The following is a 26,417-nucleotide window of genomic DNA, read 5'->3' as shown; positions in this document are numbered from 1 at the left end:
TCAGGTGGAGGTGCTAAATGTGCGTGTGCATCAGGAGACTCAGAGGAAGACTCTGTGTCAGAATGATCTCAAAGTTCAGAGGGAGGAGATCAGCACCCTACGCTCCTCGGAGAAACAGCTCAAACAGGAACTCAATCATCTGCTGGAGCTCAAACTCAGCCTGGAAAAACTAAATCAGGAACTGCGCAGGTGAATGACTTCGTGATCCACAATTTTTTCAATGCTGATACTAGTGTTTAGTGAGTAGTGATATCTATCTATCTATCTTAGATAAGATGTACATAAGATAATAAAATGTACAGCAAAATTCTGATATTAAATAAGTTTAAGTTTAAGTTATTAAATAAGTTTTCATAAGTTGCGTGTTAATGCACATTCACACCTATAACAATAAATATATTAGCACCTACACCATATGATAACATTCTTTTTATTTTATTTTTTGCAGTTATATCATAGCTGCTGCTCAAGTTCTTTTAATTCGGGTGGTTTCTAATTGGTTTCTAATCGGCTGTCAGTGTTTTTATCATTCATCAGCTGGAAACAAAATCGTTCTGAAAGTGATTACAATGATATTGTTCCTCTGTGTTATCATTATACTGTAGTTGTTGTGTGGATGTCCCTATTCTCATAGAATTAGAATGATTATTATAAATGTATAGTTATATTTATCATTATAGTTATCGTTCTTTGTCTGAACAGGCCTTTAGCCTGTTTGCTGAACTTACAAAGCGATACACTAATAAGTATAATTCATAGTACACACAAATATTATTCACTGAGGATCAGCATGCTATAAAAAATCTCTTTTCTCTGTGTCCAACCAGGGAAAGAGAAGAAGCTGACATACAGTTGAAAGAGCTGAAGGACCAGTTGGAGGCAGAGCAGTACTTCACAGTATGTCTGCCAGCTTTATCATGTTTTGCCAGTGAATATGTGGAGGGATGTATTTGGATTGGTTTGTGTATCTGTGTGCTCATATTTGTTTTTAAATTAAAAATTTTCCTTGATTCCAGAAACTGTATAAAACTCAGATTCGAGAGCTGAAAGAGGAGAATGATGAAAAGGCTAAACTCTACAAAGATATTCAGCAGAGACTAGCGGATCTGCTAGAAGAGAGGTGTGTGTGTGTGTGTTTTTGCTATTAAAAAAGGATGTCGGGACATATCAAAGGGCTTATCCTTTTTTTAAAAGGTGAAACCATATCAATTAGAGAAAGGTTAGATGAAAAGTAAGGTAATTAGATGCAATTAGTTAAGGATGAATTAACATAATTTATACAATATGCTGAACTCTCGTTCAATACAAACTGTTTTGTGTGTGTTTATATAGAGACTCGTTAGCAACACAGCTAGAGGCAAGCCTTACGAAGGCAGATTCTGAACAGTTGGCGCGCTCCATCGCTGAGGAGCAGTACTCAGACCTGGAGAAAGAAAAGATCATGAAGGAGCTGGAGATCAAAGATATGATTGCCAGACATCGGCAGGAACTCTGCGAAAAGGACAATACCATCAGCTCGGTGAGAATACAAGAGTATAAGAATGGATATATATGTGTGTGAATGTGTGCATGTGTCCACACAACATAAACATTAATTCATTTTAATTTAATCTTCTACATAATATAAGCTGGAGGAATCAAACCGCACACTCACTGCGGATGTGGCCAACTTGGCTTGTGAGAAAGAGGAGCTCAACAATAAGTTCAAACACCTACAGCAAAGTGAGTATGTTGCAGAAGTTAATATAAAATATGAATGGATTGATGTTATAATGTCCATATATTTTAATATATGTGCTTTAACATTTATAAATGTATATACACAGAGCTGGAGATGGTCAAAGAAGAAGAGAAACAGATTAAATCTTTGACACTGTCCCTAGAGAAGCAGATACAGTCTGAGAAAACCCTCAAGATTCAGGTGTGTTTTGGAGAAACACCTAACTTAAGGTTTATTGAATTGTAATCAAGGGTTTGTAACTATACATGTTACTCCATTATTTTCATAGTTTAAAATAGGTGTTACTAGCATGTCTCAGGTATATTATAGCATCAGATGTCTGTATTGTAGGCTATAAACAAGCTGGCAGAGGTTATGAAGAAAACTGATGTCAGGCCACAGCAAGGTAACAACAGTGACATCCGAAGGAAGGAGAAGGAGAACAGACAGCTCCAGCTGCAGCTCCGCACCGAGAAAGAAAAACTCAACCAGACCATCTTCAAATACCAGAAAGAAATGAATGATATGCAGGCTGTAAGTGACATTAAATATAAATGCAAAAGAAACGTAACCACTAGAAAACCTATTCACCGGTCTACGTACAATACTTAAATAAACAAAGCACAGAAGAAGTGTTGTTCTCTTTGCAGATGATAGCAGAGGAGTCTCAGGTCCGACTGGAGATGCAGATGGCCCTGGACAGTAAAGACAGTGATATTGAGCGTCTGCGCTGTCAGATCACTTCTCTGAGCATCCATTCTTTGGACACCACCAGCATCAGTAGCACGGGAAACGACCTGGAGGGTGAAGATGCTTATCCAGGTAACTATCCAGGTTACGTCCCATCAAGCACAGGACGGCCTAATGTGTTTATTATCATTCATGTGCCATAATTGGTGCTATGGTGAGCTTAAGCCCCAAATGCTTTTAGTAAAACCCTGAATAGTAATTTTTGTCTTTCATGTAATCCATTTAGAACCATAAAATATATTCTGTTATTACAAACCAGACAATATAAATGTATAATTTTAGTATATAATGACTCAAAACTTCACTGTTTTTTTAGAAGCACCCACTTCTAAGTTTGTTCAAAACAAACTTCAAAACACCCGGCAAATCAATTGTCATTTATTTATTCATCCTTTCATTTCGGTAGGGTTCTTTTCTGGGCAAGAACTCCCTGCGCATCCATGCAGCCTAGCATGGATAAGAGCAGCAATAACCTCCCTTAGAGTAACCCGAACAGAACCAACATGAATGTATTGCAAATATATAATTAATTCAATATTTTAATGTACAACATAATTCAAGAATTTAGTCTGATTCAAAGAGGAATCAGAATGCCAAATCGTGACTGGACGAGAGGAGCTGGGGATGGAGGAGGGTAATTAGCTCTTGAGCAATGCGATAGCTGTTGATGATACTGAAAGTATGGAAGTTTATCGATCTATCTATCTATCTATCTATCTGTTTATATATATATATATATATATATATATATATATATATATATATATATATATATATATATATATATATATCCTTTCTTTCATTTCTTTCATTAATTAACTTCATTTAAATTAAATTTAATGTCTTATTAAGGTTGTCCCCATACAAATTCACACAGGATTATGTGTTAATCCTATAATGTGCACAGGATTATATTTCATATCCACAAATATCCACTGAACCTAGAACACATAACATAATCAATACACATAACATAATCAATACACATAACTCCTACTTGGTTTTCTTCTTTTTCCTGTTTTCCTTTTCACTTTCATTTTTCTGTTTCACTTCTAAATTGATGCATCCTTTTGCTTCTTTACCTTATTCTTCTTTCATTCCTTCCCACTCACCTTGATGCCGGTGTAGTGCGCATCACACACTCACACACCTCGGAGTCTATGTCCTTCACGTACCAACGGAGCTCCAAGTCAGTGTGTATTGATACCCGGCCATGCCAGATCACTTCTTGCTTCCCCTCCGACTCAGAGGAAGAGGAGGATGAGGAAGACGAGTGGAGGCAAAGGCCTGCCCTGACATATGAGAAGCCTAATGAGCAAGTGACTGCAGGTGACCCTGCATGGAAACAAATTAGCACGCATACTGCCCCTTGCTCTCGTTCACTTTTATGCAGTGTGGAGTTTGAATACTAAACACCTAGACAGCACTTTTGGGCGTAGTGAAGGTTCAAATGAGCCTATGATGCCTAAAAATGATGACTTGGTAGGCAGCTCACTAGGTCAGTGATTTCCAACCAGGTATACACATACCCCAAGCAGGTTTCTAGAAGTACTTGGAAATATTTCTCTTTTGCTTTATTTAACCTATAACCTATAATTGCTTTGTTCAACCTATATAAAATTACTTAAAAATGATTAGGTATGTCAAATAATGCAAATACTTAACAACAATATTTATTTATTGATTAATTTATGTATTTAATGGCATAACATGCTGAGAAATTTAAAGAGGACCTATTATGCTTTTTTGCATTTTCAACTTTCTTCAGTGTGTAATGTTGTCGTTTAAACATGAAAAAGGTCTGCAAAGTTACAAAGCACAAAGTTACTCCAAAGGGAGTTATTCTCTATATCAGAAAGCACTGTTCCTGAACTCCCTGAAACCCCTCAATTGTAGTCTTGAGTTTTCTTCTGGGAACGAACGTCACAATATTCCTCAATAAAATAATTCCCACCCAAGGCATACAAAATAAAAGGGGCAAGGCCTGGTTGACACGTTAGTAGTGTGTTGAAACTTGCTGTTGTGTAAGGGGCGTGGTCAGTCACAACACACTGGTCCAGCTGACCAATTAGAGCACTTTGTGCTTTTTGGAAGAAGGGGCTTCATAGAGACTGGAACTAAATAAAGCATTACTGACAGGCTGTAAATTAAAAGAGCTTGCTGCAGTGTGCTAAATGTGTTAAAAAGAATGTGTTTTTTGAACAATCAAACATTATTACTTATTCTAGTAGACCCCACAAAACAAATTTAAGTCTTTGAAAAAGGGCATAATAGGTCTTACTATAAGGTTAGGGTTAAGAAAAGGGTTTAGTTTAGCGTTAGCATAATTTACTGTTATTTCTACAGTAAGTACATGTAACATATGTAACAAGAACACTGCAAAATAATGTTACCAAAAATAGTTTAGATATTAAGTTGAGTTAATTGTGTTGATGACGCTCATAGCAGAATATATCCTCTCTGCAACAGTTCTGTTTTGATGATGATGAAGCCCTAATGGGGCTGTTGGAGTATGCAAAGCCGTGTTTCCACCGAAATTACCCAGAACAATTTGTCCCAGGAACTTTTTTTCCCCCAGACCTGTTGATTTCTGTGTTCCCACCGCGGTCTAAAGTACCATGAAGATTTGGCAAATTAGTCCGGTGAAGTAGGACTGCACGCATCGCAACAGATTTTTTAAAATGGTGGTTGAAATGAAATGCTGCCAACCAATCAAAATGCGGCATGAACTCAACCAATCAGCATGTTCAGCACCCAACTCCCACCCCTGAAACTTCCTGAACTTTGAAAAAGTACTACCTCGCAAGCAGGGACTTTCTGAGGGGGAATTTTTACCCGGAACTTAATTTAGACCCTGGTTCCTGCGGTCGAAACACATCGAGGACCACCCCAAAGTACCTAGTTTCTAGGGAAAGTTCCTGCGGTGGAAACGTGGCTTAAGACAGAGGTTGGGAACCACTGCACTATGTTTTGAACCACAGCCACACTTTCCAACATGGTGTGATGCTCATTAGTTGTGACATTATTTGCACATAATCACACTACTCACCTTGCGTGTTTTAAAACAGTCCATTAAAGGTGCAGTCAGCGATTTCTGAGAAACAGTGTTGATATCTGAAATCAACCCAAACAAATACACCGCTTCCTTCATTTCTCCACCCCCAAAATGCATAAACACGCAATGCAAGAGTGGATGTCTCTATCATAGCTGAAGTGAAGCAAATAATGCTTCGCGGAAAGTAAAGCGAAGATAACTAACGAACTACAAAGAAAGAACAAAAATTTAACATACAGTACACAAGAGTATATACAAGTAAGAGTTTGTTGTTAGTCGCCAGCGGCACACCAGCTCCAGACAATGAGACTCAAAACTGTCCTGTTTCTACAGCTAACATTACAGAAACATATCTTGATTCTGTGAAACACAGTAAAACCAATGTTACTCAGGTATGGAGCAGAAACAACGCAATCTCTGCATCCGTTTTCAGGCCGTAGGTCTCTCCAGCTTTGGAAAGCTTTTCTTATATTAACGCTGGTAAAAAAGCTTATGCCTGATCATAGCCCTTCATAGCCCAGTGATATTCCTCTGACCTTTTCTCTTTGGTAATATCTCTCAGCCATTCTTTTTTTAAGTCTTTCTTCAAATCTCCCTCTTGCTCGCTCTCTCCTCCCCCATCATAAGTGTGTTGTGGTGCATGTTCCGATCCAATTTCAACAGCATTTCTCAGAAATCACATACTGCACTTTTAACACTCCAGAAAGCAAAACCTTTTTATTCCAAGAGACTTCTAGTACAGGTTGCATTCTGCACATGGGAAAGATGTTTCTGAAGGTTCTGAAATTGCTTTAAGAAAAATTTGCTCTGCTTATCATATTCAAACCTGTGTGGTTCTCTAATGTATAAAATACTCTTCTGTTGTTGTTTTTTAAACCACAGATTCTAGTCTTGAGGGATGGCTCTCAATGTCTACCAAAAACACCAAACGGTTTGGATGGGAAAAGAAGGTAAAGGTTTAAACATACACACTCACATCACATCAACAAACCCTGTCTGATCATCTTTGCATGTATCTCTGTGTAAATTGCAGTATGTGGTGGTCAGCAGCAAGAAGATCCTGTTTTATGACTCAGAGCAAGAGAGAGAGCAGGCCAGCCCCTTCATGATTCTGGACATAGAGTGAGTTTGGAAAATGCTACTCACAATCAAAAAATATCTTGGCCTAAATTTACGATTTATGTATTTAAATTGCATAAAAAATGTCCATTCATTTGCATTACACAGTTTACACAAACCAATACACTTAATGTGATGCATATACATGGATTTCTCGGCGACGTCATCACTGCTTGCGCACGCAACCAGGAGGCAGAAAGACCCGCGGTCTTCGTACTGGAGTAAAGGGTTTAGGCTAGTAGCATAGTGGTGGTATTGTCGCTAAGTCAAAATACCAAGGAGTTGTTGCGTAATTTATTTACATGCAGGTCTATCTGTTGTGTTTTATCTGCTCATTTAAATTATACATGTTGCAAGTAATTCCAAATCTAGGCAAATGGAAGAGTGGGACAGAAGGAGGAAGTTGTATTAGCTGCTATATTCTTTATATTCATAATTTGACGAGCTGCACATGACCACATAGCACGTAGTTGTATGCATCAAGGGATTTGTACGCTCTAATCATTTCTCTTGTATACACACTTGCTTGAATAAGATAATTATGGCTATATATCAGGCCATACAATTGCTGGCCACTTCTTGTCATCCACAATCCAAAGATCGTCATGTATTGCGTAGGGATCCGGCAAGATCTCACCATTGCTGAGAGTAAGTTTTATTTATTCTTTTTGCGGCGTAGTTTTTCACCTATATTTAACAGCGCTTCGTCAGAAGTACAAATACAACAGCCGTTTTTTAAATCCTATCCAATGGTTGAAAGGAAAGGAGTAAACACGGTCACTAGGTTGTGACGGCTGTCAATCAAAATGTGGAGCGGTGTATTCGTTCCATGTGTTTCCTGTCAGAAAACAAATAGATAATTTGGTAAATTTAAATTTAACAGAATTTATCAACTTGTTGCCTGCTGTGGTTGTTTTAATTCACATCCTTTCTAAAAAATATGAACGTTTTTGGTTTAATATATTCTTAATATATAAGACTGTCAATGATCTAATTTCATGTTTTATATTTTATTTGTTCATTGTTTATTTTGTTGGGTTTTAGTTGGAGTTGGTCAGAACTGTTTCAAAAATAATAATAATAATAATAAATTATATATATATATATATAGATATATATGCGCATGATGCCTGCTGCCTTTGGGCTCAGTGATGTTGAATTTAAATGACATGTAAAATAAAGACATGTTATGTTACATAGTGATGTAATGGTGTTTTCTGGAAGGAAAGGAACTAAAGAACAAAGAATTTTTATCAGCTGAAAGGCAGAATACAAATGTTTTTATTAAATTAGATAAACATTATATAACAGTTTCAGGTTATGTTTTGGTGTTGATAACATGTCCCACATTGTCCCACACAAACTTATAATCGTCCCACATTTGGTTTGTTTGATGGTGGTCACCCTAATTACATTACTAACTTAGTCTAACATGATAATTCATACATACATCACAGTATGTCCGGATTTTGATTCGTAAACAGTTGGACGTTTTACATAATGTTATATTAATATGAAACACAAACAAACAGATCCAACTCTGAAATTGCAGTTTATTATTGAGTCAACAAGAAATTACAAACAATGCGAAATCTACGTTAATTACAATGTTCTTTTACAGAACTCGGCATAACAGCTAGCGGTTTTCTGCCTCCTGGATGCGCGCGCATCCGGTATTGTTTGTATACAAGAAACCCGTGTATTTATCAGTCATCAATGAAACGAGCAAGATATCTGCACTCAAAGGCATATTTGGTTTATTAACAATTTGCATCTATTTGATGATATTTAAAATATCGATATATCAATATGATATATTGATATTTAAATCATATTTTCAAACTGCATTTGTTCAAACGAATCAGCTTAAAACTGTTCAAAACAATTACATTTATTGAGTTAAAAAGTATGAACATGGTTAAAATATGGCTAGCTGTGGAACAAGCAATATTCATTTAGTACAAATGTATGAGATTGAAAGTAATTGAATTGATTTAATGATAAATATATAAACTTGGTTATTGTGTATTTAAATCAAGTGATAGTCAAATAAATACAACTTTTTAGATGAGTTTACCTGTTTGGCGTGATCATGTTTAACATCCCCGACAATCTCTTGTTAGCAACTGCCTTTTACAAGACAAGTAAAGGCTTTAAAAAAAATCACAAGAGGGTATTACTGATGTATGTCATATTGTAGAATAAAACGTGAAAATATCTTGAGCTTGTGTTCTCCTCAGTCCTTATTTAAAGCATTTAACCAAAAACCCATTCAAAAACGAACTTCAGGACGAAGTTTCCAGGTTTTGGCCTACAAAAATACATCATCCCTGCACCACTCTAATAGTTTGTTTATGTGTTTATGTTAAAATCTGTGTAATCCAAATGGATGGAAATTTTATACGTGATTCAATTACATAAATATTAAATTTAGGCCTAAATATTTTTGAGTACACACATTTACTGCTCTCTTGCACACCATAAGCCTTTATTTTTAATGTCTCCTTTTCCCCTCTTAGCAAACTCTTCCATGTGAGACCTGTCACTCAGACAGACGTGTACCGTGCAGATCCCAGAGAAATCCCACGCATCTTCCAGGTAACATGATTCATTTGTCCTACAAGAAATGTTGTAGCATGCTTTGATATGAACCTTATTAAACCTCAGTTTTCATCTTCTGTTCTGTATGTAGATATTATATGCTAATGAGGGGGAGAGCAAGAAAGAAGAGCTTGCTGTGGAACCCTTATTAGCAGCTGAAAGGACGTCCTATATCCCACACAAAGGTCACGAGTTCGTGCTCACACTTTACCACTTCCCCTCTAGCTGTGAAGCATGTCCAAGGCCTCTGTGGCACGTCTTCAAACCCCCACCAGCCCTGGAGTGCAGGCGCTGCCGAGTTAAATGCCATAAAGACCACATAGATCACAAGGAAGAGGTCCTTGCTCCTTGCAGAGGTCAGGAGGTCACGGTCACACTCACTGTAGCTTTTTAAACATTAGAATATTTAATAATTTGCTCTGCTATATAATAATTATAATTAATATATATAATTTTTTTCATATTATATTTGTAATTTTTCAATGTTATACTATATATATATATATATATATATATATATATATATATATATATATATATATATATATATATATATATATAGAGAGAGAGAGAGAGAGAGAGAGAGAGAGAGAGAGTATAATATATTATAACTGCATTATAGATAAAGATTGTGGCTATAAAATATTTTTTATACTATTTATTCAATTATTTATTTTTTTATTCTTATTGTTTATGTATTTATTTATTTACTCTATCATTAAAAAGTAAGATTTAGTAGATGAGTAGAAGTCTATTATGCTCACCAAGGCTGCATTTATTTGATCAAAAATACAGTAAAAACTGTAATATTCACAGAAAATGTTATTGAAATAAACTACAATTGTTGTTTACTATTTTTAATATATTTTGTTGTAAATGTAATTTATTCTTATGATGGCAAAAAAAAAATCAGCATCATTACTCCAGTCTTCAGTGTCTCATGATCCTTCAGAAATCATTCTAATATGCTGATTTGGTGCTTAAGAAACATTTCTTATTATTGTCAATGTTGAAAACAATTGTGCTGCTTAATAATTTTGTAGAAAGTTTTATTTATTTAAACATGGACTTTTGTACATCCCCATTGTGTACTTTGGGTTGAAACTAACCTGTTTTGTTTGGCCTTTTTCTCTCTCCAGTGAACTATGATATGTCCACTGCGAAAGAGCTGCTGCTGCTGGCCAACTCCACAGAAGAGCAGCAGAAATGGGTCAACCGATTACTCAAGCGGGTCCCGCGTAAACCTATAGCCCACTCCTCAAGCATAGCTATAGCCTCTCCCGCCTCTGAGGCGTCACCAACTGGCCTGTCCCCTGTGCCCTCTCCTCCTCTGTCCTCCCATTCATCTCCCAGGCTTTCACACAGAGGAGCCGTCAAAGTGCATTCCACCAGACAGCAGCCCTCAACCAAGACCAGGTGAGAACCACTTGACAGATCAACAGGTTCATTAAAAGGAGCTTGAGGCAGAGTTCTGTTACATGAAGGTACACTATCATGTAACATATGATACAGTTCTGTTAATATGATATAATGTAGGGGCCAAATCCATGCCATTTTTTAAACAACAATTTTGTCTGAATAGGCTGATCTTTTATCAGTGTTTGATGACACAGCTCTTCCATGAACATCTGAATGCATAATTCATAACCATTTATACAAAGGCTTTTTCTATAATCTTTAAAATCTGCTTTACTGTTTCCTACTTACCATAGGCGTAATTTGCGGGTGGGATGGGTGGGACACGTCCCCACCACTTTTTGCTAAGGTCGATATTGTCCCCACCACTTTTGAAACATCTCGCGGCACGAATGTACCAATACAAATAAACAAAACATCTCCAGTTAACTACCAGAGCATTAATTTCATTCGTTTGTCAAATAAGAGGCAATCTAGCGCTGAAATGTGTTGTTTTTGAAATCAAGTGATCAAAGTGCTCGTTGCCGCTGCGATCAGTGGCGCAGATACTGTGTTTGTCTTCACTCGGACGCGCGCTTCAATCCGTTGTGGAGAGACTCTCTATTCGTTCCGGTTAAATTACAAAACAAAATGCACACAAACGTGTCCATGCCTGATATACAACCACTGAAAAACATAATCGAGAAAATATATATATATATATATATGAGTGCGGTTAGAACCGAGAACCTCTGACACGCTGGGCGAAAATTCTGTCCCTGGACCATTTAATTACACGCTTAAAATAGTCGGATCAACATATAATAGGCCTCATTAAACGACTAATTAAACCCAATCACTGTACTATTTAAATCGATTGCTGGACATCGTAATGTAATGTTATTGTACATACATCTGTTTTATGATTTAGTTACCTGCCCCACCTGTCCCACCCACTTTTTAAAACAAAGTTACGCCACTGCTAATTACACTTCTGTATTAGCTTGAACTCTTCAGCTCATCTTTTCAAAATGTGTATTTCAGCATTGCTAATGATGTTGCTTCTTATAATGAATCACTTATATTTGTATAGTTCCTTATTTTTGCTTTATATATCAGCATTTGCTAAATTAGTGAAAAAGTTCACCCAAAAATGAACTGAATGAATACACTACTTGCAGTAATCTTATGGCGTTTTGTGTCCATTTTTATCGTTACAGTTATCGTCTAAGGACGGTAAATTTAATGATAACGATAAATATGTAGTTCTAAAAATTGTTCTAAAGGAAAAAGAATAGCAGAGTCCATATACAACTATAACGTTAATGGCACAGAAAAACAATTGGTATCACTTTCAGAAGTATTTTTTCCAGCTGATGAACGATAAGAACATTGACAGCCAGTCAGAATCCACCCTGCTTTAAGAGTTTGAGCATTTAAATTGTCAGACAGCAAACCTGCAGTGCGTGCTTAGAACAGTCAGTCTGCTGGAGTGGACACTCATTTAATTATTGTTATCTTTATAGTTATCGTTCTTGGTGTGAAGAGCTTGGCAGTTGTGGTTACTTAGAAACAAAGCAGTGTAAAATTCTTAAAAAAAAAAAAAATGATTGTTACAATGGGGACAAAATGACATACCAGTTTGGAACAAAAAGAGAGTGAGAAAATAATGGCAGCATTTTCATTTTTGGGTGAACTACTGCTTTAATCGAGGTAAATGTAGATTCTGCTGTTTTTAGTGCTGTTATATGTTGACCTGGTTTAGACTTGGCTATGAAGTTGTGCAGTTTCTCAATTACTTACATTGTACTGCTAAACTTTTATAGCCCTGGCCCCATGCTCCGTATCATTCTTCACTGACCTGTTCACATTTGACATTTCACCTTCCCCACTTGTGCATATGTGTGGACAGTAAGTACACTGCATCACTGCTTATCGACCAGGTTTTCTGCTTGCCTGTGCAGCTTTAAAACCTCACCTTCAGATGTGTGGCTGTCTGTACTCTTCTCTATATGTATCTGAAACAGAAATCCTCTTTGCTTGAGTGTCAACAGATTAAAAAAACATCCACTAACGATGCAGTCTCTCTTTTAATTAAATACTATTGGAATATTATTCTAACTGAACTGTGACATTTTCAAACCAATATCCTATACTTTTCCAATAAGAAAAAAAACTAATATCATGAGAGTTTTTGGGGGAAAATATCTGCCAAATATTGCCATGGTAAAATTTGATTTTACATTACAATAATCTGAAGGGCAGCATCTGTCACCCCACGTCTTTTTAGAGCTTAAAGAAAACACTTAAAATGCTTAAAAACGATATTCTTCCAGTTAAACATGGGTGGCCATCATGTTTTTTAATGTTGACTTCTTTAATGACATTTGTACATGAGGCCGAATGACTCCTCTTTGTTCCAGATTGCTTGAGTTGGGCCTGAAGGACTGGGGTTGGTCTTTTGATGTTGAAATGGATGATGACGATGTATTAGACTTCTGAGGAGTTGAGTTTGTGGGGTAACCGCAGTGAAGCCTTAGCATGTATTTGTGTCGGTGTGTTGTTCATGCTATTGCTTAAAAGTATTTTTTTTAAAGTTTGGTATTAATAGTGTGTTTTGTCCCCCTTGAGGGACTATAACTAGGGCAAGCTTTTCGATATTGCCAATGTGTTTGGTACTTATCTGCGTGGGCATGTTTGTGTGTACATGTTTGGCTCAATTAAAAACATCTTGCTTACTTTGAAGAAGGTGGATTTGAAAACTGATGGTGTTGTGGCAATGTCAACTGTTGCTTGTGGTTGAAAAGAAAATGGGATGCAATACTGTGTGTCTGCCATATTTGATTTTGGGATGTTTTTATATTATTTTTTTACTCAATGCTCTCTCTCCTTTCTCTTAATTTCAGCTAACATTGGTGAAGGCTGGATAAATGATGATCAATCTGGGAACTTTGAAAGCAGAGAATGTCATTGTTTTTTTTGTGTGTGTTTTTTTGTTTTTTGCAAATCGCAGGACTTTCAAGTGCCAAACTCCACAAGTATAAATGACTGGGTAGGTCTAATATTAATACAGCTCAAACCATAAATTCTCTAAAGGGTGTAGTTTCAATTTTAAGTCAATTTTAGTGTTTCATGTCTTTGTAGATTTATACAATTCTTTAAAAAAAAAAAAAACGTTTTTTAAAGTGAAAGCATTTTAAATTTCAGAGGTTATTTTTATCTCCTTCCTTACAAGATTGTCAGTAAGTGTGTCTGTTTGGCTGTGTGTGTTTGAAACAGAATATGTACTTAGGTTCTGCAGTTATATGATCATCTGAATTTATATACTCAAGTATTATATCTATTTTTTGTTAGGAAAAAGACATTTAGTGGAACAGATTATATTTTTGATCAGGCACTATATGAAAGGACACTGCTTTTCAAGGTGCATTACTTATTGTCAGAACTATCTGCTCAAAATATATGCATTATTGAAGACATGATGCAAAGATGCTATTTGTAGTTCATTTTATTAAATGCTGTAACAAAAATTAGACACAACTGTATGCATAGTGGAACATGATGACCTCCGGTCCAAACATTTTCTGTATTTTTTGTCATGTTGCCACTGACAAACTGTTGAGAAATTGTTAATAAAAAAGCTTTATTTGATGGAAAACCTCTGACTCTCTGTGTGTGATGATCCAAAACCATCTGCAATATTTATATAGAACTATAAACACATCTTTCTAGGATACAAAATTATGCAGACATCACCACTGGAGTGGACTAGGCTGTGCATGTCCCCACAAAAATGTTAAAAGTTAAGATAAGGGATTAACTATGTTAAGATAAACATTGCATTAATGTCTTCATTTAGCATAATTGTCATTACTTGTTCATAAGAACTTAAAGGGGTCATCGGATGCAAAATTCACTTTTATATGGTGTTTGCATTTAAATGTGTCTTTGCAGTGTGTGGACACAACCACCATACAATGAAAAATATCCATTCACTACATTTTTTTTTATCCTCAAAAAGCCTAAACACTCTCAATAATTAAGCCGTTTGGATTTTCTGAGCAATATGATGTCATATTGCTCATGCTCCGCCAACAACCACTGACGGACTGTCCTGTATTAGCATATTTCCTCCCTCAGCCATTTGTATACTGTCCACCAAGGCAGCACTTTATGTGTCTTGTGTCAACACACCCAATGGAAGAGAGGGTGGGGTGAGCAGTTGCACATTATCATTTAAAGAGACATGCACCGAAACGGGTCGCTGTGAACAGAGCTGTTTTGAGGAGGTAAAAAGGGTGTTGTTTGTAGCAACAATGGGTTGTACATTAATATTAATATTAGCTCAAATGATCTATAGGGAATTTTAATAATTAATCATGAATATGATTAATATTTTGTATGTTACAGTTAAATTAATTTATCGCAGCTGAACTAGATTGATATATGAATGATTACCATAACGGGTTATGGTTCGTCATTAATACATCAAATAGTCTTATTTCAGCTCGAAGTAATGGGATAACTTTAATGGAATTAATTTAGTTATCAAACAATCTGTTTTGAACGTAAGATTAACTTAATTCTCAAGGAAAATTATCCTTCTTACAAACACGAGAAAGAGTATCTTTTCCAGGCCTTGAAAAGACAACTTTCTATGTTTGTAAAATTAGCTTACTTAAATCGTACCAAGATAAAGCATATAGCTAAGATCGAACATTTCAGGGACTAAGTAACATGGGCAATTAAAACAGAGTCAGTCAAGGACATATGGAATTTAATAATTAGACTAATACTACATTGAAACTACGAGTATACACAGAGTAAATACATATTTACAACAGAAACATACGGATGAAAACATTACAAGACCAAACGGATAACAGATGAGAGAGGGAGAGGATGAAAGGGAGAAAGTGAAACTAAAGTTCAGGATGAGAGAGATCACCGAGATGATCTCTGCATGGCAAAATCACAGGCAACCTTTTGAGAGACAGCAAGGAATCAAATCACATTAAAAGTTCAATAAACTTATCTTGCAAAATGGTTCTCTTTGTTGCTGAAGAACGCAGAGTTCATGCGTGTGTCCTAAGACCAGCGTGCGTGTGTTTCTTTAAGAAAGCAGGGCTCGCGCTCTCGTGTCTTCTGGTGAGCGCGGTAGCGGGGTTTTCGAAAGAGTCTTTCTCTTTGAGTTGAAGTTGTCTGCTGCGTTTGCTTCGTGGAGTCCGAAGACGAAAATAAAGAAAAGACTTAAAGAAAATTGAAAACGCTCCCAAAGGGAGCCATAAGGTCTTCTCGCTGACGAGGCGGGTTCGTGAAAATGCAGGAACAAAACAAGACGAAAGGAAATACAGAACAGAACAGCGGAACGCGGAGTGTAACCGCTTTTCTAGGGCACAGGAATTTCACTCCTCCCTGGGCTTGAGCCAATTGGAACGCGAAATTCCAGGCGGGAGAAAAGTTCTTTGTCTCACTACGAGTTTGATTTGCATGTTTTATGGCAGTCTTAGGATCATGCCATTTCTACGTTAAACAATTATAACTGCAGTAAAATGCATTTTATCATAATTTGGTATCCATATCTTTCCTACGGGTATATGGAGGTTCAATTCAAGACCAAATTTGGTATGTTTAAAAGCTACGGCCTAGAAGTACCTTCTTACTCTGTAAGATAAGTATTAAAAGTTCGATTAACAAACTGGGAATAAGACTAACCTAAAATGTGATGTGCATTTACAAGTGGGAATGAAAATTGGACTTTTAAAAAGACCACATGACATATACCTATGAATTCGCAACAGTGTGCACCTCTGAAACATTATTCCTTTAAGGTTTACAAGAATACAAAAACATATCACAGAGAAGAACAATCGTGGAAAAGAGAAAATACATTCAGGTTTGCATATTTCTTCAATGGTTATACATATAAAATATCTAGGATGAACACTTTAATTCTGCTCTCCTGCCAGAATCTCAGTGAGATTCCTGGGTTGTCGACATTCCGTTAGGACCATAAAATTTTATGGTCTGGGGGGAGTTAGGGTACAAATATAGTGTATCATTCTTAAAATAACCACTTAGAATTCAAAACTACACACTAGGGAATCACACTATAGAATAACACAAAACTAATCACATGCATAATGGAATTGTATATCAAAAAGAATATCTCTAAGTTCTAAGTTAAATTCAAAGGATGTTTGTGTGTGTGTGGGGGTGTGATGTCACGTAGCAGGAGAAGGTTTTGTTATCTCTCTGTGGTCCAGAGAGGGGGAAGGGGGTTTGGAATGCAGAACTTTGCAGAGTTAACGAAAGATGTTGACTGTTTATCCTCCAAGGTACAATAAAGTGTCACGAAAGTCCATTTGCTCCAGTCTTTCTGGAGCCTGGCGTATGATTTGCAATCTTTGAAGTCAGGAGGTTACAAGCTTCGGTAAGCTTAGCAAAGAACATTTTGGACAGGAATGTGCTTAGAAAAACACAGAGTCCGAATTGGTTAATTCAGAATCAAACGAACGAATGATTCAAATAGCCCAGTCGCTACATGTTTTACACAACCATTGAGGAATTTTAACCAAAGTATGTTACAAACTTTACATGAAGACCCTAAAGAATCATACCAACTTGTGGAAAATGGGCATCCGATTACCCATCTAAAGCAATTATACATTAATTTATTTATACAGGTCATTTACTAAGGGGTAAAAAAGCATGCTTTTTGTTGTAAACGAGTCACAAGATTTGATTAATAAAAGTCCACTGCTGAACAAGAGTTTGTAACAGATGTGGATTTGGAAAATCCTTGTTTGCATGTTGACAAATGTAAAATGTGATCATTCAGGTTATAAAAGCAGAACCAATTCTGCATGACAAATAAGTTCTACCAGGATCCTTATTTCTGCTGCATCTTGCCATAGATATGAACAGCTATTATTTTCTAACAGTTGCAGGGATACTGAGCTGCTTTGCTGGTAGTGGTGTTTTGCACCCAGGGAAATGCAGACGTGTCTTAAGATCCGATGAGGTCAGAGTAATTTGTCTTTACATTAACACGCAGTAACCCAGTAAGGCCTTCCCAGGTAACACTACATACCTCAGTGCCCGCTTCAGCAATTTAAGCTAATTAACATCTGATGACCTGAAGATTTTCTCCCAACTGAGGCAGCTCAGTCTGATAAGAAACCAGCTGCGTACATTGTCTGCGGACCTGCTTAAAGGATTAGTTCACCTTGAAATGAAAATTTCCTGATAATTTACTCACCCCAATGCCATCCAAGATGTCCATGTCTGAATCTGATTGCAAAACAATCCAGCTGTCGGAATCCATTCCCCCACCCCCATGATGAGAGATGTTGATGTAGTGGCTTAAAAAAATGCTTATTCTGTTCTGTGCATGGATGGAGATTAACCAGCATCAGTTTGATAAATATTAGATCATCATTGTGTAAGAAACAAGGGGGGAACAGATTCCGACTGCAAAAAATCTAGCTGTCAGAATCCGTTCTCCCACTCAAATGATGAGAGATGTTGATGTAGTGGCTTAACAGATGCTGATTCTTTTCTGTGTGTGGATAGAGCTGAACCAGTATCAGTTTAAATCAGGGTTCCTCAATAGGCGGCCCGCGGGGCACATCCGGCCCGTGAGTGGAAAATGTTTGGCCCGCGCTTATTTCAAGGTTGTCATGGTAACATCAGCGTAAGCACGTCACTGGCGTAAAAATTCAAACGCAGTATCTGACAGCATTCGCGCACATCGAAAATGGCAAGTGTTAAGAAAAGAAAAGTGGACACAGAAAATAGACGATTCAAATCTGAATGGACTGAACAATTTTGTTTTATTTGGCCTGACCACAACAACGCAAAGCCAACGTGTTTGATATGCACGCAGACCGTGGCTGTCTGTAAGGCTGATAATATCAAACGCCATTTCAACTCATTGCACTGCAATTTTAACAGCAATTTTCCTGAACATTCTGAGAGTCGCAAACAGAAGGTAACGCAATTGGTAGCAGCTTACAAGCAATCAGTTGCTGTTATTCATAAAACCACATCCATACAGGAGAATGCCACAGCATCCTTACGTGTGGCTTGGAACCTGGCAAAGTCCAAAAAGCCGTTCGCGAATGCCGAATTAATTAAAACCTGTGCAATTGACATGGTGGATGAAGTTTTAAATCACGATGAGAAAAGGAAAAAAAATGGTTGTGGAGCTATTACAGAAGGTGCCATTATCCGATTGCACGGCAACAAGAAGAGTAGAGGCACTGGCGGGTGAGTGTCTGTCCAATCTTTTATCCGACATAAAGAAAGCCGAAGTCATGTCACTTGCAATAGACTCGTCTTGCGACCGAACCGACATTGAACCGCTGTCAGTGTTCGTCAGATTTTTTTGATGGGAAGGTTTTCCGCGAAGAGCTGCTTTGTTTGCTGCCAATACAGGGACGCACAACCGGAGAAATTATTTTTAACGAACTGATGCAATTCTTTGAAAAGAATGGATTAGATTTAAGCAAAGTTGTGTCAGTTGTCACTGACGGGGCTCCGTCAATGGTCGGACATCACAGAGGCCTGATAAGCAGGCTAGCTGCTGTCAATCCAAAACTCGTAGCATTTCACTGTATTATTCATAAATCGGTGTTATGCGCCAAATTGTCTGGAAAAATAAAAGAGCCTTTTCCGAGCCTTGCTGGAGGAAATGTCCGCAGAACGGCACGATCTATTGCTGCACAATGATGTCCGATGGTTGAGCAAGGGCCGTATGCTGGAAAGAGTGTGTGAACTTCAAAATGAACTTTGTTCATTTTTAAGCAGCCTTCAAAGCCAAAAGGCAGAGACATTTCTGAAGTTTTTGACCGACAACACAGAGATGGCATTCGTGCATTTTTTGTGCGATATCATGTCTCACCTAAATCAGCTTAATTTGCAATTGCAAGGCAAGAACCACACTATTGCTGACATGTACGAAGCGGTTGAAGCTTTTCGTTTAAAGCTGACCCTTTTTGAGCGGGATCTTCAAGGGAGAAAGCTGCACTTTCCGTATTTACAACAGCACTGCGAGAAACACCAGGTGCAAGAGGACCCGTTAATGCGCGACTTTGTGATGAGACTGGCAGAGAATTTCAAAGAGCGATTTCAGAGCTTTAACCTGTCAAGTGAACTCCTTCTCTTCCTAAGACAGCCATTTTCAGTCCCAGCAGATGGACAATGGACTGCTGAGGCCAAACGCCTGGTTTCATCCTTGGATGAAGCATCTTTGCAGCTGGAGATTTTGGAAATGTCAAAGTCTCACTTGATCAGAGAGCAACACAAGGAGGCTAGTGTGAGCGACTTTTGGACAAAAGTGGTTTCTCAAGCTAAATTCAAGAACTGCAGAATTATTGCAATGTTCCTTCTTTCAATGTTCCCATCCACTTACATCTGTGAGTCATCGTTTTCTATAATGAACAACATCAAGAACCAGGATAGAAACAGACTGTCCAGTGTGCATCTTGATCAGTGTCTCAGAATTGCTACAACAGAATATAGCCCTTACATCAGAGCTATTGCTTCAGCCTCTCGCTGTCACTTCTCTCATTGAATGGTGAGTACATGACAGTTAATACTTTTAGTTTGATCCAAGTAAGAACAATAAAATATTAATGCTGATAGGTCTAATAATTGAATCTGCTTAGGGAAATTGATGAGAAGAGATCCAGTGTGGTGATGAGCAGGATCAGTCGACTCCCATGCAGACATGGAGATCCAGAGTTGTTGTTTGTTCATTTGTTTTTAATATCCACCATGCAAAGTTCTTTAGTTTTCTTTATCTGAATACAAAAATGCTCATAATTGCTTGAATAAAACAGACAAATGAGAAAAATAAAATAATAAATAAAATCAGAATAATTATATTGTGATTTGTGACTCTTTTAACAAAACAACAACAACAATAATAGCAGAAGAGCAAACATTAAGGTCATAACATTTTGGTCGGTGGCCCTTGGGCTTTGTATTGTCGGCAGAATTTGGCCCTTGGTAAAAAACAATTGAGGAACCCTGGTTTAAATATTTACAGTGGGGAGAACAAGTATTTGATACACTGCTGATTTTGCAGGTTTTCCCATTTACAAAGCATGTAGAAGTCTGTCATTTTTATCATAGGTACTCTTCAACTGTAAGTGACGGAATCTAAAACAAAAATCCAGAAAATCACATTGTTTGATTTTTAAGTAATTAATTTGCATTTTATTGCATGACATAAGTATTTGATACATCAGAAAAGCAGAACTTAATATTTGGTACAGAAACATTTGTTTGCAATTACAGAGATCATACGTTTCCTGTAGTTCTTGACCAGGTTTGCACACACTGCAGCAGGGATTTTGGCCCACTCCTCCATACAGACCTTCTCCAGATCCTTCAGGTTTCGGGGCTGTCGCTGGGCAATACGGACTTTCAGCTCCCTCCAAAGATTTTCTATTGGGTTCAGGTCTGGAGACTGGCTAGGCCACTCCAGGACCTTGAGATGCTTCTTACAGAGCCACTCCTTAGTTGCCCTGGCTGTGTGTTTCAGGTTGTTGTCATGCTGGAAGACCCAGCCACGACCCATCTTCAATGCTCTTACTGAGGGAAGGAGGTTGTTGGCCAAGATCTCGCGATACATGGCCCCATCCATCCTCCCCTCAATACGGTGCAGTCGTCCTGTCCCCCTTGCAGAAAAGCATCCCCAAAGAATGATGTTTCCACCTCCATGCTTCACGGTTGGGATGGTGTTCTTGGGGTTGTACTCATCCTTCTTCTTCCTCCAAACACAGCGAGTGGAGTTTAGACCCAAAAGCTCTATTTTTGTCTCATCAGACCACATGACCTTCTCCCATTCCTCCTCTGGATCATCCAGATGGTCACTGGCAAGCTTCAGACGGGCCTGGACATGCGCTGGCTTGAGCAGGGGGACCTTGCATGCGCTGCAGGACCAATTAATGTCTGATGTTTATGATTTAAGTTTAAATCTTTAAGGGGGGAAGTGTTACGTACATGTACGTATTTAGAGTGTTGCAATAGGGATATATGTGGGTAGTTTGTTGTTGTTGTGTGTGTGTGTGTGTGTGTGTGTGTGTGTGTGTGTGTGTGTGTTTCAGATGTTCATTGGATCGATCTACAGCCTGTCAGTCTTCCTGAAGGATGATGATGTCCCGATTCACCCATCCAATCACATTACACCACCTTCCTCAAATACCGTATCTCTTCCACGCCCCCAGCTTTTTGCTTACTTTGGCATTTGTCTTTGTTTGGCTCGCTGTCACTGATTTCTGTGTGTTTACCGTGTGAGTTAATCAATTGTCGTATAGTGGTTGTGAAGTGTTTTTGTTTTTCATACTGTTAATCCTTGTTCAGTCATCACGGTGCGTGTGAGGCTGGGAAGGAGGAAGGAGGATCTGACGGCAAACAATCCAGCTGTCGAAATCCGTTCCCCCACCCCCATGACAGAGATGTTGATGTAGTGGCTTAAAATATGCTTATTCTGTTCTGTGCGTGGATGGAGATTAACCAGCATCAGTCTGATTAATATTAGAACCTCATTGTGTGAGAAACATGGGGGTAATGCATTCCGACAGCTAACAATCCAGTGGCTTATAAAATGCTGATTTTATTCTGTGTGTGGATGGAGCTTAACCAGCATCAGTTTAAATATTTATTTGTTGGCATTTTTGCCTTTTATTATGATAGGACATTGTGGACAGGAAGCAAAGTGGGAGAGAGAGGGGGGCGGAGTCAGAAAAAGTCCACAAGCCAGAACTCGAACTCAGGTCACCCGAAGCACAATGGCACTAAATGACAGTGTGCTCCCCACAAGGCTATCGTTGCCATTTAGACAGGCTCAGTTTTGTAAATATTAGAACCTCATTGTGTAAGAAACATGGGGAAACGGAATCAGATGGCAAACAATCCAGCTGTCGAAAATCCGTTCCCCCACTCATCGATGAGAGATGTTGATGTAGTGACTTAAAAGATGCTGATTTTTTTCTGTAAGTGGATGCAGCTGAACCAGCATCATTTTAAATATTTATTTGTTTGGCATTTTTGCCTTTTATCATGATAGGATAGTGTGGACAGGAAGCAAAGTGGGAGAGAGAGGGGCACGGGATCAGAAAAAGTCCAGAAGGCGGCACTCGAACTCGGGTCACCCGAAGCACAATGGCACTAAATGACAGTGTGCTGCCCACAAGGCTATCGGTGCCAACTAGCTGAGCTCAGTTTTGTAAATATTAGAACCTCAATCCTCATTCCTGAACCTCATCTGACGACAAACAATCCAGCTGTTGAAATCCGTTCCCCCACTCATTGATGAGAGATGTTGATGTAGTGGCTAAAAAAATGCTGATTCTATTTTGCGTGTGGATGGAGCTTATCTGGCACCAGTTTAAAGAAATATATTTTGGAGTTTTTGCCTTTTATTATGATAGGAAAATATGGGATCAAAAAAAGTCCACGAGCCGGGGCTTGAACTCGTGTTACCTAAAAATCATCAGCTCTTAATGTCAGTGCACTGACCAATAGGCTGTGGGGGCCTACAATCACCATCAGTTTGATTAATATTGGAAGAACCTCCTTGTGTAAGAACAGAATCCGACGGCTAACAAACCAGCTGTCGGAATCTGTTCCCCCACTATGCCTAGGGTCTTGAAGTTCTATCACACCACATGTAGCCACTTACATGTATGCTTACTTGGCATAAGTAACTCTTTAGGTATTTATAAAGCCACTGTTGACTATATGATAAAAGTGTGAAAATGAATCATAAGAAGAAGTTTATATTAGTTCAAGTTTGCTCGGTGTGGAAATTAATCATAAGTTCAATGTTCAATGTTCAATTTATTTATAAAGCACACAATAATACAACAGAAGTTGACCACAGTGCTGTACAAAGAGTAAGATAGCAATCATAAAAACACATTTAAATTCTAAACATTGCCATAGACAACCTCATAATCTAAGCGGCATTAATAATTACCTTACACTAGCACAGCACTCATGAATGATCAAATGCCAAAGTGAAAAAGTAAGCTTTTAGATGTCGTTTGAACTCTGTAAGAGAGGAACATTCTCTGATATAAGGAGGTAAACTATTCCACAGCTTGGGAGCAGTGGCTGAAAAGAGCGATCTCCTCTCATTTTCCTATACGTCTGCGGGACTACCAAGAGGTTTAATGACTCGGAGCGCAGTGCTCTCTTTGGTTTATTCACCTGGATTAGATCAGCTATATATGTCGGAGCACTACCATGTAGGGCCTTAAAAACAAATAAAAGTATCTTAAAATTAATCCTATAGAAAACCGGCAACCAATGTAGTTCTCTTAATACAGGGGTAATATGCTCATTTTTCCGAGTGCCTGTCAGTAACCTTGCGGCTGCATTTTGGACTAGTTGCAGCCTGTTTAAACTTTTGTGTTGAATACCATAATACAATGCATTACCATAGTCCAATCTTGAGAAAATAAATGCATGAACTATCTTTTCCAGGTCCTTCCGTGTTACAAATGACTTAATTCTAGCGATTAATCTTAACTGGAAAGTTAAGTAGAACTTCTCTTATAAGTAGAAGTTTCTATTAGTTCAAGTTTGCTCTGTGTGGATGTATTGTTCTGTTCCAGTCCTTCTGACTAAACCTCGAAGGGAAAAGATACCACCTATTGGGTCAAAGCCTGTTCCCCAATGGTATCTGCTAAAGCCTTTGCAAGAGGCATATATACCCCTCAGGTCCCAGCAAGTTCTCACCAAGGTGGTAGGACCCAGCGATCCATTTCACCACTTTGCATGCCTTGTTTATTTGTGTAGCCTGCCCTCTAGAGAATAAATATGCACATGTTTTGCAATTCATCCATTGGGTTATCATACAATCAAACTACTAAAGAGTTCTAGGCTTTGATGGGTTGTTCTTATTTATTTTCATGTTGCTGTTCTCATGATTGCTGTATGAGATTTGTAAAGACAACTATGCCTAGGGTCTTGAATTTCTATCACACCACATGTAGCCACTTGCATGTATGCTTACTTGGCATATGTAACTCTTTAGGTATTTACAACACCACTGGTCACTATATGATAGAAGTGTGAAAATTAATCATAAGAAGAAGTTTATATTAGTTCAAGTTTGCTCAGTGTTAAAATTAATCATAAGTAGAAGTTTATATTAGTTCAAGTTTGCTCTGTGTGGATGTATTGTTCTGTTCCAGTGATGTTTTGTGACTCAACCTTGAAGGGAAAAGATATCACCTATGGGGTCAAACCCTTTTCCACAATGGCATCTGCTGAAGCCTTAGCCACCAAATCCATCCTGGCCCACTCAAGGAATTTGTACCCCTCGGGTCCCAGCAAGTTCTCACCAAGTTGGTAGGACCCAGCGATCCATTTCACCACTTTGCATGCCTTGTTTATTTGTGTAGCCTGCCCTCCAGATAATAAAAATGCACTTGCTTTTCAATCCATCCATTGGTTTATTATGCAATCAAACTAATCAAGAGTTCTAGACTTTGACGGGTTCTTCTTATTTGTTTTCATGTTGCTGTTCTCATGATTGCTGTATGAGATTTTTATAGACAACTATGCCTAGGGTCTTGAAGTTCTATCACACCACATGTAGCCACTTACATGAATGCTTACTTGGCTTATGTAACTCTTTAGGTATTTACAACACACTGGTTAGTATATGATACAAGAGTGAAAATTAATCATAAGACGAAATTTATATTAGTTCAAGTTTTCTCTGTGTGGATGTATTGTTCTGTTCCAGTGATGTTCTGTGACTCAACCTTGAAGGGAAAAGATATCGCCTATGGGGTCAAACCCTTTCCCACAATGGCATCTGCTGAAGCCTTAGCTACCAAATCCATCCTGGTCCACTCAAGGCATTTGTACCCCTCGGGTCCCAGCAAGTTCTCACCAAGTTGGTAGGGTCCAGCAAGCAATTTCGACACTTTGCATTCCTTGTTTATTCATGTAGCCTTCCAGAGAATAAATATGCACTTGCTTTTCAATCCATCCATTGGGTTATTATGCAATCAAACTAATCTAGAGTTCTAGACTTTGACAGGTTCTTCTTATTTGTTTTCATGTTGCTGTTCTCATGATTGCTGTATGAGATTTTTATAGACAACTATGCCTAGGGTCTTGAATTTCTATCACACCACATGTAGCCACTTACATGTATGCTTGCTTGGCATATGGAACTCTTTAGGTATTTACAACACCACTGGTCACTATATGATAAAAGTGTGAAAAATAATCATAAGAAGAAGTTTATATTAGTTCAAGTTTGCTCGGTGTGGATGTATTATTCTTTTCCAGTAATGTTATGTGACTCAACCTTGATGGGAAAAGATATCGCCTATGGGGTCAAAGCCTGTTCCCCAATGATCTCTGCTGAAGTCTTTGCAAGAGGCATATATACCCCTCGGGTCCCAGCAAGTTTTCACCAAGGTGGTATGACCCAGCGATCCATCGCGCCACTTTGCATACCTTGTTTATTTGTGTAGCCTGCTCTCCAGATAATAAATATGCACTTGCTTTGCAATTCATCCATCGGGTTATTATGCAATCAAACCAATCAAGAGTTCCAGACTTTGATGGGTTCTTAATTGTTTTCATGTTGCTGTCCTCATGATTGCTGTATGAGATTTTTATAGACAACTATGCCTAGGGTCTTGAAGTTCTATCACACCACATGTTGCCACTTACATGTGTGCTTACTTGGCATATGTAACTCTTTAGGTATTTACAACACCACTGGTCACTATGATA

At 38.1% G+C, this 26,417-nt stretch overlaps 1 protein-coding gene across 8 annotated transcripts in view; it reads left to right on the top strand.

The window, feature by feature from the left end:
- rock2b (rho-associated, coiled-coil containing protein kinase 2b) overlaps positions 1-14,298 on the top strand; it is a 36,846-nt gene extending 22,548 nt beyond the window's left edge. The window contains exons 19-34 of one of the 8 annotated variants that reach the window (XR_014603404.1): positions 5-189; positions 828-897; positions 1,017-1,120; positions 1,333-1,519; positions 1,629-1,722; positions 1,827-1,921; positions 2,072-2,254; positions 2,371-2,542; positions 3,599-3,799; positions 6,408-6,475; positions 6,559-6,647; positions 9,164-9,242; positions 9,337-9,601; positions 10,385-10,661; positions 12,467-12,551; positions 13,547-14,298. Coding sequence is in view for 5 of the 8 variants with exons in the window: in XM_084091137.1 (XP_083947263.1) it covers positions 5-189; positions 828-897; positions 1,017-1,120; positions 1,333-1,519; positions 1,629-1,722; positions 1,827-1,921; positions 2,072-2,254; positions 2,371-2,542; positions 3,599-3,799; positions 6,408-6,475; positions 6,559-6,647; positions 9,164-9,242; positions 9,337-9,601; positions 10,385-10,661; positions 13,064-13,142 (2,148 nt within the window). In the remaining 3 variants the exon portion in view is untranslated. Of the gene's footprint in view, positions 1-4; positions 190-827; positions 898-1,016; positions 1,121-1,332; positions 1,520-1,628; positions 1,723-1,826; positions 1,922-2,071; positions 2,255-2,370; positions 2,543-3,598; positions 3,800-6,407; positions 6,476-6,558; positions 6,648-9,163; positions 9,243-9,336; positions 9,602-10,384; positions 10,662-12,466; positions 12,552-13,063; positions 13,160-13,546 lie in introns of those variants that run through there. The other 7 variants (XR_014603405.1, XM_084091137.1, XM_084091138.1 and 4 more) reach the window with 7 other exon arrangements.
- The last annotated feature ends 12,119 nt before the right edge of the window (positions 14,299-26,417 follow it).

This window comes from Abramis brama (genome assembly GCF_963993115.1).
Source record: "Abramis brama genome assembly, chromosome: 18".
In the NCBI taxonomy this organism is placed as follows: Eukaryota; Metazoa; Chordata; class Actinopteri; order Cypriniformes; family Leuciscidae; genus Abramis; species Abramis brama.
Note: the sequence above shows the minus strand (reverse complement) of the source record. Positions and strands in the feature narration are given on the sequence as shown.